The sequence below is a fragment of the Kryptolebias marmoratus genome, linkage group LG1 (assembly GCF_001649575.2).
Source record: "Kryptolebias marmoratus isolate JLee-2015 linkage group LG1, ASM164957v2, whole genome shotgun sequence".
NCBI classification, from domain to species: Eukaryota; Metazoa; Chordata; class Actinopteri; order Cyprinodontiformes; family Rivulidae; genus Kryptolebias; species Kryptolebias marmoratus.
The window spans coordinates 9,315,152-9,333,105 of record NC_051430.1 but is presented as its reverse complement, the minus strand read 5'-3'; the positions used below and the strand labels follow the sequence as shown (position 1 = coordinate 9,333,105).

General features: G+C 43.7%; 2 protein-coding genes and 1 long non-coding RNA gene across 7 annotated transcripts in view; 1 reads left to right on the top strand and 2 right to left on the bottom strand.

Annotated features, from left to right (window-relative positions):
* The window catches only part of gnb1l (guanine nucleotide binding protein (G protein), beta polypeptide 1-like), a 30,610-nt gene extending 21,819 nt beyond the window's left edge, over window positions 1-8,791 (top strand). For all 4 annotated transcript variants that reach the window (XM_017414542.3, XM_025005610.2, XM_037977030.1 and 1 more), the window contains exon 7: window positions 5,771-8,791. In XM_017414542.3, coding sequence (XP_017270031.1) covers window positions 5,771-6,049 — 279 coding nt within the window. In that variant the 3' untranslated portion in view covers window positions 6,050-8,791. The remainder of the gene's footprint in view (window positions 1-5,770) is intronic.
* On the bottom strand, window positions 972-2,322 carry LOC119617283. The gene is made up of 3 exons (XR_005233510.1): window positions 2,207-2,322; window positions 1,683-1,954; window positions 972-1,337 (listed from the first exon to the last, which is right to left on the bottom strand). It is a non-coding gene; the product is annotated as an uncharacterized LOC119617283 (long non-coding RNA).
* A 2,809-nt stretch (window positions 8,792-11,600) lies between the features above and the next one.
* tbx1 (T-box transcription factor 1) overlaps window positions 11,601-17,954 on the bottom strand; it is an 8,179-nt gene continuing 1,825 nt past the window's right edge. The window contains exons 2-7 of one of the 2 annotated variants that reach the window (XM_017414490.3): window positions 17,029-17,130; window positions 16,498-16,669; window positions 15,342-15,497; window positions 14,439-14,506; window positions 13,783-13,883; window positions 11,601-13,174 (exon numbers count right to left, since the gene is read on the bottom strand). In XM_017414490.3, the coding sequence (XP_017269979.1) occupies window positions 12,792-13,174; window positions 13,783-13,883; window positions 14,439-14,506; window positions 15,342-15,497; window positions 16,498-16,669; window positions 17,029-17,130 (982 nt within the window). In that variant the 3' untranslated portion in view covers window positions 11,601-12,791. The remainder of the gene's footprint in view (window positions 13,175-13,782; window positions 13,884-14,438; window positions 14,507-15,341; window positions 15,498-16,497; window positions 16,670-17,028; window positions 17,131-17,954) is intronic. The other variant, XM_017414491.3, reaches the window with a different exon arrangement.

The window sequence follows — 17,954 nt, the reverse complement described above, 5'->3', positions numbered from 1 at the left end:
CTCAGCGGGGCTCCAGGGGCCATAAATCAGCTGCTGGTTACACAGTGTTGGCAGGACGAGGGGCCAAGGGCCAGACTGGAGCTGTCACTCCAGAGTCAAACCACCCACATGCACACAGACACAACAGACCTTGTTTATACTGTGAAAAATACCAGTAATTAGCTTTTAGAAAAGATTTTTTTGTTGTTGTTTTTTTACAGTATTAAAAGGGAAATTACACCTTTACTTTTCATTTAATTTTCAGTTTACCATAACATTCCTTCTGACTATAATTGCCTTAAATGAAAGGCCAACCATTCCTTAAGGGAATACTTATCGCTCGCCGCCTTTCACGCCAGAGTCTTAGACTAAGACAATCTTAGTTGTAGCCTTTTTGGTCAAACCTTGAAAATAGCATAACGCACAGTCACGCTCGGAGTACGTGTTGTGGATAACTCTCAGCTACGACCACGCCAAATTTGAGCTCAACGGGCTCAAAGTTATAGCCTTTTTTTGTACTGGTTATGTTGAGCTGTGGCGGCCATCTTGAATTGGGTTGACTTCAGCTGTAGATGTACACCCAATGATTACCTTCTGCGAGTTTTATTCGAACGTACCCAGCGCTCCACGAGATATCCTGGTAACAGGCAGACACGAGCAAAGACATTAGAACCACAACAAACAGGAAACCGGTGCATACGGTACGGTTTCTTCCAGACATCTGCACTTTCCAAGTCTTCCTATACGCTGCAGCTCCTGCCACACTTCAAGATCAGCCTCGCTCCATAATTCATTTTACACAACAGCCAATGCTTCAGAGACTTAATGCCTCATTTGAAGCTCTATTTTCTCTTGATTTCATGAGCAAAAGGGAACGCTCCCATTTTTCAGCCAGCCCTCATGAATCAGAGCCAAGAGGAACCTTCAGCTGATATAGTACACTCCAGCATAGTGAAGGGGTATTATTCTTTCCAGGGATTTTTTATTTTTATTTTTTTTACAAATGAATGCTTGAATTAGAAATATTTGCAGAGTTCCATTTTCTCACCCCGAATTATTTTGCGTCCAGGCAAACACGACAGAGGATCTCATTCAGTGTGCCGTAAACAGGAGGAGCGTGGGTATTCTGGGTTTTTTTTTTTTTGCTCGAGCAACAAAATATTGATTCAGCGTGTAATCCAGGAGGAGGATGACAGGGAAAAAGCACAAGGAGAGGGGAAAGGATCCAGTGGGGGCTTCTAAATTATTCCGAAGTGCAGCTCAGTGTGACGTCCAGACAGCTATCCTCGGTTCTTCCCACAAAAGTATTTTTGTGCGGCCGGGTGGCAGACTCGGGGCCTCGGCTTCTGACGGACGACCTGTGAGAGGTAATAAAAATATCAAAACCTTGGAGGCCCCTAAGCCAAACAAAAAACACATCTGCTGTAAGGGGAACAGTAGTTCACAGTGGGAGGCTGCAATAAAGACTGAGGAGACTGTAAGTGCCACAGCACCCCACTTCCCACAAATTATCCCCGCGCTACAGTTCAGTGCAGTGGAACGGGCTGGCAGGGCAGATGGATAGTTTTTGTTAAATTGAGGGGAAACTGAATATGACACAACACAGCGCAGTTATGATTTAATGAAGCCGAGGGGCTGCGAGGGGGAGCTTATCGAGGCCAGATAAAGACAGATAGCCGCAGGAATGGAGCTTAATGTATTACACATGTCTCCGCGAGGCTTTTATCTGCTGCCGTGACCCCGCTGGCCCGGGCTGCTTCACAGTAACGAGGCATCATCTTCAGCGCCGCCGCTCTCCTGCTTTCCTCCCGGCGTGCGTTTTTTTTTTCCTTTTGGAGGGCGAGGGCGCGGGGTGCCGGGCTTTACAAGCTGTTAAGCGGCGGCAGGCATACGTTCGGGTGGGGCGGCCCTTCGGACGCATTGACAAGTGCGGTGATGGGTTCCTTCCGGAGAGGGACGAGGCGGAGGCTGTGGCCTGCAGAAAGGGAAAGCGGGTATCGACAGAGGAAGATTAGCCGTGCAAGTCAAGCGTGGCTGACAGCAAGCTATTTCTGATGACAGTTCCCTACAGGTGGAAGTCCTGCTCGTGGTCTTCTCCCCTCTCCGAAGCCACCTGCATGGTTATTTGTCCAGATAAAACTAAACTGGTCAGCTAGTTCGTACACCCGGTTTATCCTAAGTCTGCTTAGAACTCGGGTTATTTGGAAGTACTTTTATAAAAACTCACCCGCTTTTCTTCTTTTCTCCTGAATGGGACCGCTCACCTGTTTGACACATCCCCGTCGCGTCAGCCGGAGTCGGAGCTCTTAACAGACAAGGCGACAAAAGGCTGTAATCTCCCCGCCGCTGAGTGCGATCCTGGGACAGGGCGTGTCCGGAATACCTGTGAAAAGCCTCGCGGCCGCTAGGCTCAAGTGAGCGCGCGATGACGGGATGTTTCAGTGGATCGGCACGAACAACAAGACTTGTGCCAAGACTGTGGAAGGGTAAGAAGAGTGGAGCAGAGCATGACTGAAACCTGCCAAGTGGAGGCTCCCATGCTGCTTCAGAAGAGGAAACTGAAAAGGCTCATGGACCCAGCTGCTGAGTTTGAAGTGGTACCATCATGACAGCTCAGAAAGCTGACGTTTACGACCAAAAATCTTTAGTATGTCAGCTTGGTGCAACAAAGAAGGGAAGGAGCTCTTCCTCCCCTCCCAAAAAGGAAAACATTTTGTGGCACAATCAGTCAGCAATACGGGGAATAATGGTGTGTTAAAAAAAAAAATCATATTCATTTCCTAATTTAGGATTTTCTTACTGATTGAAACCTGGTGTAAGGCATTGCTTTAAATCCGCTGCGCTTTTTCAAAACATTGACTCAGCTGTGGCAAGGCTCAGCGGCCAGAGAAGCAGGAAACTAAATATTTCATAAGCGTCAACAATCATTGCCAGTATCCTTTAATTTTCTATTTTAGTCATTTAGTTTATTCAAATAAAGCCTCTGGATAACAATTTGTGACGGAAAGAATTGAGGAGGAAGATTTTTCGTTCGTTTCCAAGCTTCGAGAATAAAGTTGTAAAGTCAAGAAATAAAAGTGAAGTGAAGCCCGCTGTGCTCCCAAACCCGACTGTATTTCTTCCTTGTTTTAATATTTTTGTAGCCAGCAGTTATGGGGGCACTTTACTGGGTTAAAAAGTTTTAAAAAACATCCGTTATTTTTGAACCAGTCTGAGGTGCGCTCCTGCAATCCCAGGACAATCCTTCGACCCTTCACAATAAGAGTCTCAAACAAACACAAAGTGTTTCCTTCAAATTATCTGAAGCTTATGAAAATATAATAACATTATTATTATTTCTCTCCATTGAAACTCGTACTGCAGCCTGATAACTTATTTACAGGCTGCAGTACGGCTCCAGACCTTATTTTTGATGCGTGTCCTAAAAGAATATCTTTAAAATTAAAACCCATTCTGGACTATAATATTTAAAATATAAACTCTATGGCTATTCTCGGTCCTTATACCAATGATTTGGTTTTTGATCCCCCTTTTAATCTCAAAATAATTTTATTTTCACTATTTTGACTTTGTTCTGGGAACGCTGTTTTGCGTTTTTCTCGACATTTCAGCTTTTATGATAACATTTTACACTTTCTTCTTAACTCTTTTCTCTTTTGAGTGACCCTAACACAAAAAGTTTTCTAATTCAGAGCTGAAATTGAGTAAAAGAAGCCAATATTCACATTGGAAATACGTTAATTGAAACAGAATGTTGCTGGTTTTAGATCCACCGTTTCTGTACCGTGACAGAACAGAAACGGCTTTAAAAGCAAAGAAACCGGTTGTCCCAACACAAATATTCCATTTAAAGAATTTAAATAAATGCATTTATTGTGCTGGACGTTTAGTTTAACCTTATATGATTAAAAACAATAATGCTGGACTGTGATTTGAGTTTGTCTGCACAAATGAAGAAGTCATTATTTGATTCACAACTGATTCATCATTCTGTTAAAATAAACAGAAAATCATGTAAACAGCTTTAAATATTCACCTAATAATCTATCTACCATTGTTGTTGTTGTGCTTAGAAGGATTTTTAGTTTCTCTTACATAGAGTTAACTCTAATGCATGAATTGATTCTCACTTTTTGTGTTTATTCAAAAATCCCGGCATGAAGTGACCGATAGAGCTGCAAGAAACCGCGGGATAAATGCTGACCAGTGTCCGCCCAGGAACCAGCGTCTCTTATTTTAAATGATTGCACAGGACAAGCTTTTTTTTTTTTTTTCTTCCTTCTTCTTCTATCCACTTTCTCAGACGGAAAGTAAAAACAATTATGCGGGGCAGGCTTGCTGAATGACCATTATTGCAATCATTAGCCGCTTACTGCTCGCAACTGACCCTTAAATGAAACAAATGCCTTTTCCTGACACAAACTATGGGAAGCAAAACAAACAAAAACAGACACTTAAACCCATCATTATCAGGCCTCTAATGCAGACCAGATGGAGAGAGGTAGGGGCATACCAAGTACTTGAGGTAATACCAACGCTCCAAGTAATCTTTAACCTCCGAGGTTCCTTTGGATCTGTTTATCTGGCTTGTTTGGGTCGAAGCGGGCACACGTGGTTTCACACCGTGGATGTAAAAAAAAACAAAAAAAAATGATAGTTTGAATCACAACAAAGAACAAAAACGGGGGAAATCTCCCTATTGCCTGTCCCGAGCCTTGCTTTCTCTTAGTTATGATCAATGGCACTCCTCCTCCCGCTGCATTCCACCTTATTCACTTGGGCTCCGAGTACCTGGCTTATATCTTCCACATGCAGCGCCGTGGCCCGGTCCTGCCCAGAACAGGAGCGAGCAGATAAATTCTCCCAACATCTCCTCCCAGTCCCGGGCCATTAGTCTCCGCAGACACAAGCTTATGAAGTCAAATTTTACGCTGTCCAGTTCGATTTCAGCTCCCATATCCAGATGTTGGCGTCCCGTCCAGCTCACCCCCGCAGGAGGAGCACGTTCGCTCCCCCCGGAATGCCCACCTCCGCGGGCCCTTAGGATAGTGATCTTAGCCGCCATTCGTTATAATATGTCAGAATGTTGCCCCTTTAGAGAGATTGATACAGTCCTTGGGACACTGTAGATCACAGGGAGTGGGGGGGAGGGGGGAGCTGTGGCTAATCTTTAGCAGGCAGGACGTCACAGCGGCGTATTTATCAAAACCCTTCGCCCGCTGACCAAACCTTTCAGCGTGAAAGTAATTTATCAGAGACGCATGAAGCAACACGGTGTCTGCAAACAAGTATTTCACCAAGATGGTCTTTCTTTCTCTTTTTTTTTTTTTTTTTAGCAAGCTGTGACACAGGTAACCCGGTTCCTCCTCGTGCTAACTCTAAAGCAAATAACGGGCCGTCGGAGAGATTTACTCGCAGCTCTCGTGCCGTAATGTTTTACGGCCGATGATTGAGTCCCAGGAGTTTACTGCCAGGTTTAACAGACCCTCCTGCCTCACATTTGGACCTCAGTCATCAGATCAGCTGATAGCATCTCTGCGCGCATGTTAGTGTTGGCCACATTTTCCTGGAGTGAAGGGACTCTGCGAACTTATCGACCTGTTTTTATGGGTTTTCTCGGCCCTTAATTGTTATGCTTTTGTTGGAGTAATATGATTTTTTTTGGGGGGGGGGTGGGGTTACATTTCTCAGACAGTTATGATAACTTTTTTAAAAAAGTGTTCTTGATCATTTGTTTCATTCAAGCGAGCAGTTTTTTTATTTTAAGTCTCGGTTTGTGTGGTTTTTACAGCTCCAGGACGGCGTGATGCTGGTCAACCCTGGAGTTTCCCAGCTGCGCATCAGGGAGGACGGTCGACTTCTGGCATCCGCGGGCTGGGACCACAGAGTGCGGATATTCGGCTGGAAGAAGCTGCGGCCGCTGGCGGTTCTTCAGTACCACACTGACATGGTGCTCAGCGTGGCCTTCTCAGACCATCAGGACCCCAGGCGACGACTGTTGGCTGCTGGATCCAAAGACCAGCGCGTCAGTCTGTGGTCGATATACAACGAGGCAGCGGAGACAGGCTGAAAGGCTCTGAGCTCTGGGACTTTTAATCATCTGACCCAGTCTGGCTCTCCTATGCACTTCAGTCAGAGAACAGCTTGTCTCATTCTGAATAATATAAAACGGATGTCGAGAATTGGCCAATAATTCGGGGTCAGAAATGATCTTTCTGCTCAGGTTTTACAGCTGTTTGTTATGTTCGTATTTCTCGACGCGTTCAGCATTTTACGTTTTTGTGTCAGAATGAAACTGCTTGCAGCGGATTGCGTTTTTATTTTTTCGCCACTTGACAACGCGTCTTAGCGAAAAGGAGTTATGCAGACGCAGACAAATTCGTTGGCACCCTAATGCAATAAGGAAACAAACGCAACTGTGACCGAAGCCGTAAAGCTCCAGTTTTTTCTCATCGGTCCCAGAAACTTTGGGACTTGTCAGAATACGTTTTGGTGAATTCCTGTGTGGTGTTTTTGTGTTTTCCTGTCAACAGCGGAGCCCTCCTGGGTCTTCGTCCATGGAGCCCGTTATGATTCAAAATGTGATGGATGGTGTGATCAGAAAGTGATGTACCTCCACCTTGGAACCTGGCTCGTAATAAACCATCTGCGCTGTCCGTCTGATCATGGGGTTGCATTTCCTCTTGCGTTCACGTCCTGTAAGGTTGGCTAAGGTCCAATGAACTTTATACTTGAGGAATATTGGCGATTGTGGTCAGAGGGTCATGAAGCTGATGAAGTTGGTCTTGTAGCCTTTACCTTAAACATGATACCTGTAGTCTTCTTTCTGAGCTCCTCAGACAGCTCTCACCTTTGTTTTCTCTGCTCCATGTTCAGTGTGGAGAACACAATGATACCAAACTACCCTGTGGCTGTTTGTTCCCTTTCAATAGGCTGAACGGCTGATGAAAAGCGTGAAGGCAGCTGAGATACTAATTAAGGCCAAACACTTCATTTGAAACATGACTACATTGCAACAATTAATCGTCTCCAACAAATCTGGCTGTACTATCTTTGCAAAAATTGGTAAAATAAACAAATCATTATTTTACCTTTCTTGTTTACCCCATCACATACTAAAGACATGCAGATATATATTAGAGAATGTCTTTTAACTGAATAACTTTTTACAAAAATGAAGCTTTTATTTCAATGAGCTGTGAGGGTACCAACAGATCTGTCTGCATAGAAGACTTCCTTCCGTTCAACTTATTTCCTCACGCTGCAGTTTAACACTTTTATTGTTGCGTCTCAGTATAACCTGTTAAATCTGCCCTCGGACAATTAGCTGACTTCTTCAGCCCGCTGTTTGCTGAAGCCTGGTGCGATGCTCTGCAGCTACGCGATCGTGTTGACTTATCTGATGGGCGTTTTGCTCCAGCGGTCCTGAATTTGAGGTATACGACACACCTGAGCGGCTACGTAATCTCGCCTTGTTTTTCTAGCAGCTTTCAGCTCGACGCGCGGGCCCTCCGGCCTGACCCGGGCTGTATTTGTCAAACAAGGTTAATCACGGCAGGGGGGGGCAAGAAAACCACAGGGGTGTTGATTTAAGGGATGTGCTGATCATTAGTTAGGTAGCGGGTCAGCATAATCTGCCCGGTGGACGGATTTCCTTTTGTTGATCAATTCATTTGAGAAGGAAGCGAGAGAAGCACAATGAAATGACTGATCTGTCAAGCTGAGGATTGTTCCGTTTAAATTTCCTTCCCAATTGTAGGGTCGAATACAGATGTCTTTTTTGGTGGTGGGGGGGGAATATTTGTTTTCAAAAAATCAGGAGATAATGAGTTGTTTTGTTTTCCTGTTCTCTGTTTAATATCAGAGTCGATGAGCAGCATGGGAGCTCATACGTTACAGCACCGCGCTCAGAGTTTCAAACACCTGATGTCCTGCTTCACAACGGCTCGGTCTCCTGGGACCAACGCTCGTTGTGGAGCGCAGGAAGGGCCCCGAGAAATCAAAGGCGCAAACCGTGAGGAGTCATTAGGGAACAGAGGAGAGAAGAGGTCATTTGCGAGACAAGCTGCTTTCCTGTGCTTCCTTAGGAAAAAAAAAAAAAAAGTCATTGCAAATTTTTTTTCCTTTTTTTTAAAGCTTGTTTGTTTTAGCAAAACTCGCTCGTCTTAGAAACTTGGAAACTTGTTCAAACCCTTAAAGAAATACAAAAAAAGAGCATTTTTTTTGTCCATTTCTATAAATGGTAGCCTTCTATAGCGGTTTGTTTACCACGATCCCTGCAGGAGTCCATTTATACCTTTTGTCTGTGGTGACATCTTGCATTCATAATGGCTTCCCCACCCCTCCTGTTGGCTTTGAACAAACAGAGGTGATGTAGGCCAGCTTCCGTCCATTCTCTGATAAATCAAATACTGGCTCCATCGCTGCAGATGTCCTCTGAATGGAGTGGACAGCAACTCACCGGCCTCAGAAGAGTCCGGTGGGGTGGCGGCGCACCTCATAAATCACTTCATAATGGATCGTTTAGGAAGTCAATAAATGGACAGGGAGGCTCTCTGCACAATGGGACCTGTGCTTCACTTATCGCCAAACGTGTGTCTTCCCTGGCCTTTGGGGTCAGAGGTCAGTTCGGCTTTGGGATGGGACATAATCCGGTAGGCTGCACCAGTCTGCGAGTGTGTGTAGTCCACGGTGTCTCTCCTTAAAGCTCCAGTTGGGTTCATGGGTGTCCTTGCACGCTCCGGCTGATTGTTTTAAACATTGTAAATGGATGGAAAATTTATCAGAAAATATACATATTTTTTTAAAAATGTGTTGAGGTCCTTGTTTTTTTTTGGTGGCAAGTCCGTTTTTATGTTCCATGAAAAGAAACAACCTTTTGTTCGCTAAACCATGTGGTGAACAGTGGTGGGAATGTGTGTGTGTGTGTGGGGGGGGGGTGACCTGCATTTCAGGATGGTGGCTGGTTTACCTGGTTTGTTTTTCTTACCTGCCCCCGGATGCTGCAGCAGAGAAACGCACTGGGCTGACGCGGCGGCATCAGATCTGTGATAGGCCTGTCAAAACACATGATCCAGATGAGTCTCATTATCATCCGTCCTCTTCTTTTTCATACTTCGCAGGCAAGCCCTGGCACCTTTTTTTTTTTTTTTTAAATCTGGAGCAGCAGTCGTCTGGGCACATTAACTCTGGTGCAGTGTAAGTGGGCGTAGCAGTTTGGCCTTTTACAACCTGCACGATTGAAATATTAAAATGATTTTTTTCCCCTTTATCTACTGAAAGCATGGCAGGGTTTACATTCATAGCTACAAAACTACAGTACGTGTAGGTTGTATGAATCTTTACTGGAGGGCCAATGCTAATCATATTTAGCTGACCCAAAATGTGCAGTTCATTATATTTTCTCCAGCAGGCGCAATTTCCCCAATTTAGTGCTGAAAATCAGGACTTTAACCTGTAATAATTCACCATATCCATGACTGTTTTTTGTTTCAGAGAGCAAAGATTTTTCTTGTCTTGCATCTGTGGTTTAATATAATGACGAACCACTATTATTATTATTAAATCTAACCTACTTCCAGCACATTTAGTCAGTGTGCAGAAATACTAAAAACATTTTGAGACGCTCTATTATAATTCTGGCTACATATAGTGCTTTAAGAATACTTGATAATATGTCTTGCCTTTTTGTTTTTTCCCATATATAGTACTTTTACACATCTTACAGTTTAGGCTGTGTATAAAAACATGCTCATCAGGCATAATTAAATATATCAAAGTATAAATGTACTACAATACTGATTGTCAAGGCACAGTTAATGTGATCTATAATAATAACTAGAGATATGACTTTGGATGGATTTCTTTAAAGTTGCTATGTTGCTCATAATGGGAAGTAATGAAAGGTGTTACCATGTTTACACTTGGTTTATTTTTTTTGTCTTAAACATATAATATATCATATAAACTGTAGTAATATTGGAGCTGCTGCTGAGGACTGACCACTAAACTCCGAATTATTTATACATTTTCCTTCCCTCCACAGACATGTGTTATCTTCATTTTTGCTGAATACAGCTTGCGCCGGCGTTCCCGTTGATGCGTCCTCTGTATTATAAGGCCTATAATTAGTCCACATCGGGGCCTTTCTCGCCGCGCGCCTCTGAAGCTCCGCCAGGCCCAAACCCGGTATCGTCTCGCGGGATCTCAGCACCCCGCCGCCGGCCGTCGGCTCGTGTCGGCCGGCTTCCGGAGCGCCGCTGTCCGACCAGAGAGATGGGGACTGAGAGCGTTACTCTGAAATTCGCCCTTTTAGCTGACAATACAATATTACATTTCTAATAATAATTACGTTATTTTTTAATTAGGGTGACAGAAAGAGAAGTATTTAAGTAATTAAATTGCATTATCTAAGCCTAACAGCGCTTTAAAAATGCCTCATTGTTTCTAAAGTTAGAGACTTAACGCCTTTTAAAATTATGTAGACTCATTTTTTAGATGGATGACTGAATTTAGTAAAAACAAAACAACTAAAAACATCCTACAAATGAACATTTAGGCTATAGCATAAACTTGTGGAGCTACCTTTAAATTGGGCTAATTATTTGTACAAAACAAATCAATAAAAACAGCCTAAAGCTAACATTTAGGCAGCAGCTAGCATTAAACCTGTTCAAGCTAGCTTTAAATTAGGCTAGATATTCGAACAAAAATACATTTTACAAGTTAGCATTTAGGCAAGATAGCAGGCTATAAATCTGTCAAACTACAATAAATGAGGCTCCTTATTTGTACAAAACAAACTAACAAATAAATAAAACCATAGCCTACAAGCTAACATTTAGGCTTTAGCATAAACCTGTGAAGCTAGCTTCAAATTAGGCTAACTATTAATACAAAACAAACAAATAAAAACTGCCTCCTAGATAACATTTAGGCAGTGGCTATCTTTAAATTAGGCTACATATTTGAACAAAAATAAATAAAATAAAGAACATACAGTATGTTACAAGCTAGCATTTAGGCTATAAATTTGTTAAGCTAGTTTTAAGTTACACTTCACTACATCCTGTTTTTGACTTTATAAAATGCCTTTGTTATAGTAATAATAATGATAATAATAATAGCAATAAAATTTTATTCATTATACCCAAGTAAATACATTTTAAAAAGAGGATTAAAACTAAGTAGCTGGTGTAAAAATGAGTTAAAGCGTTATTTAACCTCTGACACTGAAGCAAGCCATTTAACAGTCAGAGGTCACCCCACCCCGAGCAGCTTTCCCCCCCATTTTCAGCTCCAGGAGAACAACGCAAAGTTACTGAGCTGAGCCATTAGGTTACGTTCTTCTTTTGTTTCCTGACAGCCCCAAATCCCAGAGCAGAATTTTTCTCCCGTCAAGAATAACCTTGACAACAAAGCATTCCTCGTAGGACTTCAGAGGGGAGAGAGCTGGATGTGGACGCTGATGGTGGTGGTGGTGTGTGTGTGTGTGTGTGTGGGGGGGGGGGGGGGGGCACATTCTTAAAATATCACCCACTGTCCCATTAAAGATGAGCAGTGATATCCTTTTAGGGGAAACGGTAAATAAAAGTGCCATGAAACGTCATAATTCCTGGGGAAACGTTTATATTATAGTTTATTTACCCCACCTCAAAACAAAACAACAAAAACATGGTGTCTAAAAATGATTGGATTTGACACCAAAACTAAAGTGCAATCTGCAATGTGCTGACCTCATGTACTGTAGTGGAGTTTCTATAAGGCTAATGTGAGGAAAAGTGTGTGTGTGTGTTTTTCCCTAAAACCAGGTGCAGATCTCAGCATTTGACTCTGCAGGAACAGTGGACAAGTCAACGTTTTCCGACGGGACAAGTCCGGAGCTGAACAGTGTTATCAGAGAGGTAAAGCTGTTGGATTTTTTTGTTTCAACCCCCCCTCCCCCCTTTAACAGACCGGCCTGCGAGTGGAAGATTTGCATGGAGACCCTTTCTCTTTTGTCTTCAAATGAATTACAAGAATTTAATGTTTATTTTACAGGTACAGAAGGAGTCATTCTGCTTCATTTATTTACTCAGAGTTACTGCAAGTCAGTGCCATGGTACAAGCTTCTCAGAGCGGCTCAAGATGTTCGAATAATATCCAAAACTTGAATTATTTTTTTTTTGGTTGGTTGCATTTTTCTCCTCCTCGAGCTAAAACATTTCGACGTGCGTCAACATCCTCTCTGATGAGCTCAACATGCAAACATCTCGTCTACCTACAAGGTTTGATGGGGATATATATATTTATATATATATATAAAACGTATGGCTTTTTTTTCTGAAAGCAATAAAAACAAGGCAAAAGTCAAAAAAAGTGCATGGAAAAAACAAACAAAAACAAAACAAAACAAAACAAAACAAAACAAAACAAAACAAAACAAAACAAAACAAAACAAAACAAAACAAAACAAAAAATAATTCCAGTCTGTGATCTAAAGTCTCCCCCCCATGTCGAGTACACGCCTCCTGTTTCCCTCTGCTTGCCGGGTTCTGTGTCCTCGCCGCTCGGGTCGGGAGCGCCGACGCGTAGAGCTGTCGCCGTTTGAGTTCAAAGGTCAAAGCGGTCCTGCTCGAGGGCTGACACGACAGGTGCATTTTCCTTAAATAAATATGGCAGGACTTATCCGGCAGGGAGGGAGGAGGTTCAGTCTGTGGTCGAGCCACCAGAAGAAAGAGCTGCTGGTTCCGTTCCTGTTCTGGTTCCCGCAGTGCGGCGTGCCGTTAACCCCCCTCCGTCCTCGCCCCCCTCGCCCTGACGGGAAGCGGTCATTATCTGGGCCCGTAGTCGTAGTTAGAGGGGCCGCTGGTGGCCGAGTACATGTTGGTTGTGGCCGGATTCATGTGGTGGTGGTACGTGTGTCCTCTGATGCTCGGCAAGGGGTACGGCGACGGCCTGGTCTTGGCTCCCAAGTAGTGTTCGTAGGCCGTGGGGTACTTGTAGGGGTGGTGGTGCAGGGTGTCCGGGGGTAGGGGGTGGGGCTCGGGCCGCAGGTCGTGCGGCGGACTGGGCCGGCCGCCCGTGAGCGGGACCGCGTGGAGGCCCCCCGGGACGGGCAGAGCTGGACTGAGGACGCGGGACATCAGCTGGTGAGCCGGGTCCGCGTGCATGGGTGTGCCGCTGGGGTCGCCCTCGTACTCCCGCCGGCTGTCCTCTGTGAACGTGTCAACAGGAGAAACGTTAGTGGGGCCGGCTGCGTACTTGTGGACAGTGATTCTACACAACGTTTGTAACGTTTGTAACTTCTCAGTCCCACTAAATTAGCTGCATTACCTGTGTGAACAAATGAAAACATTCTTTTTCTTTTTTTTTGGAAACAGGAAAACAAAGCTTTTAACTGTCTGTTTTAAATAAAACAAATATAGCACATATAGTAGAAACCTCTGATGGTATGATATTTATCATGTTGAAGCCCAAATAAAACTCTCGGGATGGAATCATTCAGTGTATTCTCATGAAAACAACAAACACATCATGGTCCAAGCTGTTGTACGACAGCATAAGGACCTCCTTCTGTTCGAAGAGAAGGACGACATTGACTGACTCCTGCCTTATGTTTAATTAAAAGCCATCATCAAACATGCACTGCTGCACTTCAGCCGAGGACAGGAAGTGGGGGGGGGGAGGAGAAGAAAAAGAAACCAACTATTCCAACAAGTGACAGAAGAAAAGGAGAAAAGAAGAAAAGACACACACACCCCTGCTTTTAAAAGGCCTCGCTCGGTGTTGAAGACCAGGCAGAAGTTTTGAAATCAAACAGACCTTTCTCGGTGCCGTTTTGCTGCGGAGGAGATGACATTGGGTTTCTCGTCCTGGCGAAAGCACTCATGATTGGCAGAGAGCCTGGCCTGTGATTCCTGGGCCTGGAGGAGGAAGATTGGAGTCACAGTTAATGAACGTCAAGGTGTACCACGGAGTGACAAACCCTACAGCGCCGCATGAAAGCAGCATTTTGCACAACTCTGAGAATGGCAGACGTACATTACGTCGAACGCGCGACAGCGACCGAGCTGCTCTCTGCGATAATGGAAACTTCCTCGCGGTCACAGCGCGGTCGCCGCTTTCTAGAAAACCTAATTGGCGGAGCTCAGTTCAAAGCTCCCCGGTGGAGCTCGCCGCCACTCCCCCGCCCCGCCCGCAATTCTAAAGCTGAGCAATTTGTCAGCGACAGACCAACGCAGCCGATTGACTTTTAGACAATACGCCGTGATTTCAAGGAAAAACGCCGAGTTACGGCATGGAACGGACTCCAGTGGAACGTGGCGGGATGTGACGCACAAACCGAAACAAAGCAAGTGGCTTTGTTTTTCGGACATGCTTGGCTCAGGTTCTTTATTTTAAATTATTATTTATCTTACAAACACGTTTGAGTATGTCAGTGTAAAAAAAAAAATAATGAAAAAGTGATATATGCTCACCAGTCCTCCGGGTCGCAGTCCCTGAAGCCTTTTGCGAAAGGATTACTGGCTATCTTCAGCTGTGTGATCTGCAAAACAGAGAAGAAATAAGCCTCAGGACAAAGACTTTTGATTCTTTGCTTTTGATTTAATTCAGCACTTTAATAAAACACACAAAGAACTCCTATATATTATTGTTATTATAATTATTATTATGAATGGTGTTTAATTTGGATAGCTGGAATGGAATTTTAAATTAATTTAATCAGACGTTTCTCCCAACAAGTAACCTTTACTTCTAGTGCCTACAAAACCAGCTTAATTAGAAGTATTTTATTTTGAAAAATGATTTGATTTGAGCTGAATCAAGCAGGCATCTTCTGCCCAGCCTGATCAAAAATGTAGCCCCAGCACCACCAACCCCTGCACTCACAGACTCTAACAATAAATCAGTAAAATAAAATGTAAAAATGTGACTTTTCATTGCGCGGACCTCGTCCTAAGATGAAATTAAAAATAATAATAAATAAATAAATGTGCTGATGTGTGACGCCACACACAGAGAGACAAATGTAAATACCGTAAGGTCGAGCAGAGGAGACGCGGGAAATGAAAACTGCTGCTGTTCTTACAGAGCAAACAAAAAATTTACGCACAAAAAGGCGCGCAGCGGGCATTGCGCATTCAGATGCGTCGCCTGCAGAAACAAACCAAGAAATAAATCCCATCTGTTCCGCGTTCAAAAGCCTTGGCGTGTATTGTGGCGACCTCCCAGCAAGCAGCGTCCTGGTTTTTTTTTTTTTTTTTTTGAATTATTATTATTTGTTTTGTTTTTAAACACAGGGGTTTCTGTTTTAGGGCACGGGACGCGCCGCGCGCAGACGTGGGTTCGGCACCGGTTCCGGCTCGGGCCAGGCGGCTCACCCGGTGGTTCTGGTAGGCTGTGACCGCCGTGAAGCGAGTCTCCTCGAACACGAACGTCTTGTAGTTCTCCTCCGCGTACTTCTCGCTGTCCTTGCGCGGGTCCACGTAGACCACGTGGAACCGGGGCTGGTAGCGGTGCATGGAGTTCAGGATGATCTGCAAACAGCAACAACCATGACATTAATAATAATAATAATAATAATAATAATAATAATAATAATAATAATAATAATAATAATAATAATAATAATGGACAGTGAGATGCTGATTAGTGAACACATTAACAGGTAACAGAATGAACAGAATAAAACACAAATTAATTCGTTTAGGTCAGTAGTTTCCTACGTTTTCAGCCTCAGACCTACAAAACGCCTATTTTAGCTGGTTAAAGGCTCAAACGTGGCTTGTTAATCGATTTCAATCAGGATACAATAACGACCTCAACAGCTGTTAGAATATTTGTACTCATTTGTGGCGGCTGTTTTAAAAAAATATATATTTTGTAACAGGTAACGCGTTTAAATTTAATTTATTTTCTAAAAAATCCTCCCAGCTTATTTGATGCTCCCAGCCCCAGGAGCTGTTTTTGGTTAACCTGGTTCAGGTTAAATCGCTTGTGGCCGTCCTGTTAGTTAAACTGCGCGGAGAAACAGGTGCTGGCTGGCACGGTGATGTTTGCTGAAATGTTTAAATGTTGGATTCCTGACTGTAAAGGCAACACGAAAGAAAGACTGCATGGACCCAGCTTCATTTAAGCTAATTCTCCTAAATATTAATAATAATAAAAAAAGATTCCATTATTCTGCGAAAGAAATAGCTTCCAGTGGTAAAATGTTTGTTTGTTTTTTTTTTGGAACGCACCATTACGCGCGGCGCGTAACGATAATATTTATGTTGGGCTTTTTAAATTCTTAATTATTTATCTATTGCAATTTTGGGGTCAAACCTGCCACGTGTTGCGCGCAAATGAGCAGATATTTCCGACCTGCTGCCTCTTTCTTTTAACACCATTTGCATACCGACTCTCATTTTAATACGCCCCGGGACAAACAGCCCTCGTTTTGTCGTCGTCGTCCCCCCTCCCTCCCTCCTCCTCCTCCTCCTCCCCTCTCTCTCTCTCTCTTGTTCCACGCGCGCCCGGCTCAGGTGTACTCACGTGGCCGTTGTCATCCAGCAGGTTGTTGGTTAACTTGAGTTTGTCGAAGGAGACGATCTGCTTCATCCACTGCGCGCCTTTGGCCGGAGAGTCCGGGTGGTAGTGGACCCTGCCCGGCGTGGCTGGGTCAGCTTTGCCCGCCACCAGCCACGAGGAGCTGTGGAAAGCATACCTGCGCGAGGAAGAGCAGGAGGAGGAGGAGGATAAGAAATTACGCGCGGAAAAATATTAAAAATGTCTGTGCATGTAGGAATCTACTCTGAAAATAAAGGAGAATCCCTCTATATATTTAGGAAATAAAATATGAATAATTTCGGACGCGTTTGGTCAAATATTTCAATCTTTATAAATAATAAGATTTGCAAATATTTCATTGGTGCTCAAATTTACGCAGCGTCCTCCGTTAAAAAATGTAATTAAAAATAAAATAAACAGAACGTGAAGCTTTCATTGTTTTAAAATCCTGTCTTCTGGGCTAGAATATATATTTTTTTCTTTTTCTGAAAACTTTATATATTTTTTTTAAATTACCTGTAACGTTTGTCATCCACAGGCAGGAAGTCCATCAGCAGCATGTAGTCCGCCATGGGATCCATCCCAAAGATTTTCACTTGGAAAGTTGGAAACATTCTCCTGACAGGGAAAAGAAAAAAACACAGGCAGACTGTAAAGAGCTGGAAGTAGTCTCTAAAGCTGCTTTTAGATGACAAATGAGTTTTAATGTCCCCCCTCCTTTCCCCCCCCTAAAACTGCATCATCGGTGTGTTTAGGTTCATGCAAAACGAGCGTTTTTGCCAAACAGCCTATAAATAAAAATAAATAAATACAGTCAATCAATTAGTTATTAGAGTTGTCCCGGAGATATTTGTTGTTGTCTTACAGCCGGAGGCTACAAGAAGACCAAACTTTCAAACTATTAAGCTGCGCGTAAATCTCCCCAACCCCCGAACCAAATGGAGCTTTGTTGTCTTTTGATGAATTCCAGACCCAATAAGAGCAGCACATGGAAATGCACACCCGCATGAGGGTGTTCTTTGGATGGGCTGACTGTGGCGTTTCACTCGGAGCTTGAACTCGTCATCTTGAGGCACAAATACGTGCAGAAGAACTGCCATAAAACTATATTTCGTCGTTTTTACGCATTCGGACGCACGATTTTCTGTAAGTATTCAGCAGCAGAAATTAGATTTTTTTTTAATATAAAATTGTAACCAGCAAGTTTTCCCCCCTCAAAGGTTATTTAGTAGAACCCCCTCCCCCCTTTTTTTTCAGGAACCTGAGAGCAAAGTTAGGTAATCCTCCCGAGTCAGTGAAAGGGATCCCAAAATCAACGCTCAATTAACGTCAGTGTTGTGGCTAGGTGAGGCTGAAGGAGCTTTTAAAGTGCTCTGCAGCAGATCTGCTTTCTCCTGTCAGACACGCAGCACAGCCTGCACTGTCAGGCGGGGGGGGGGGGG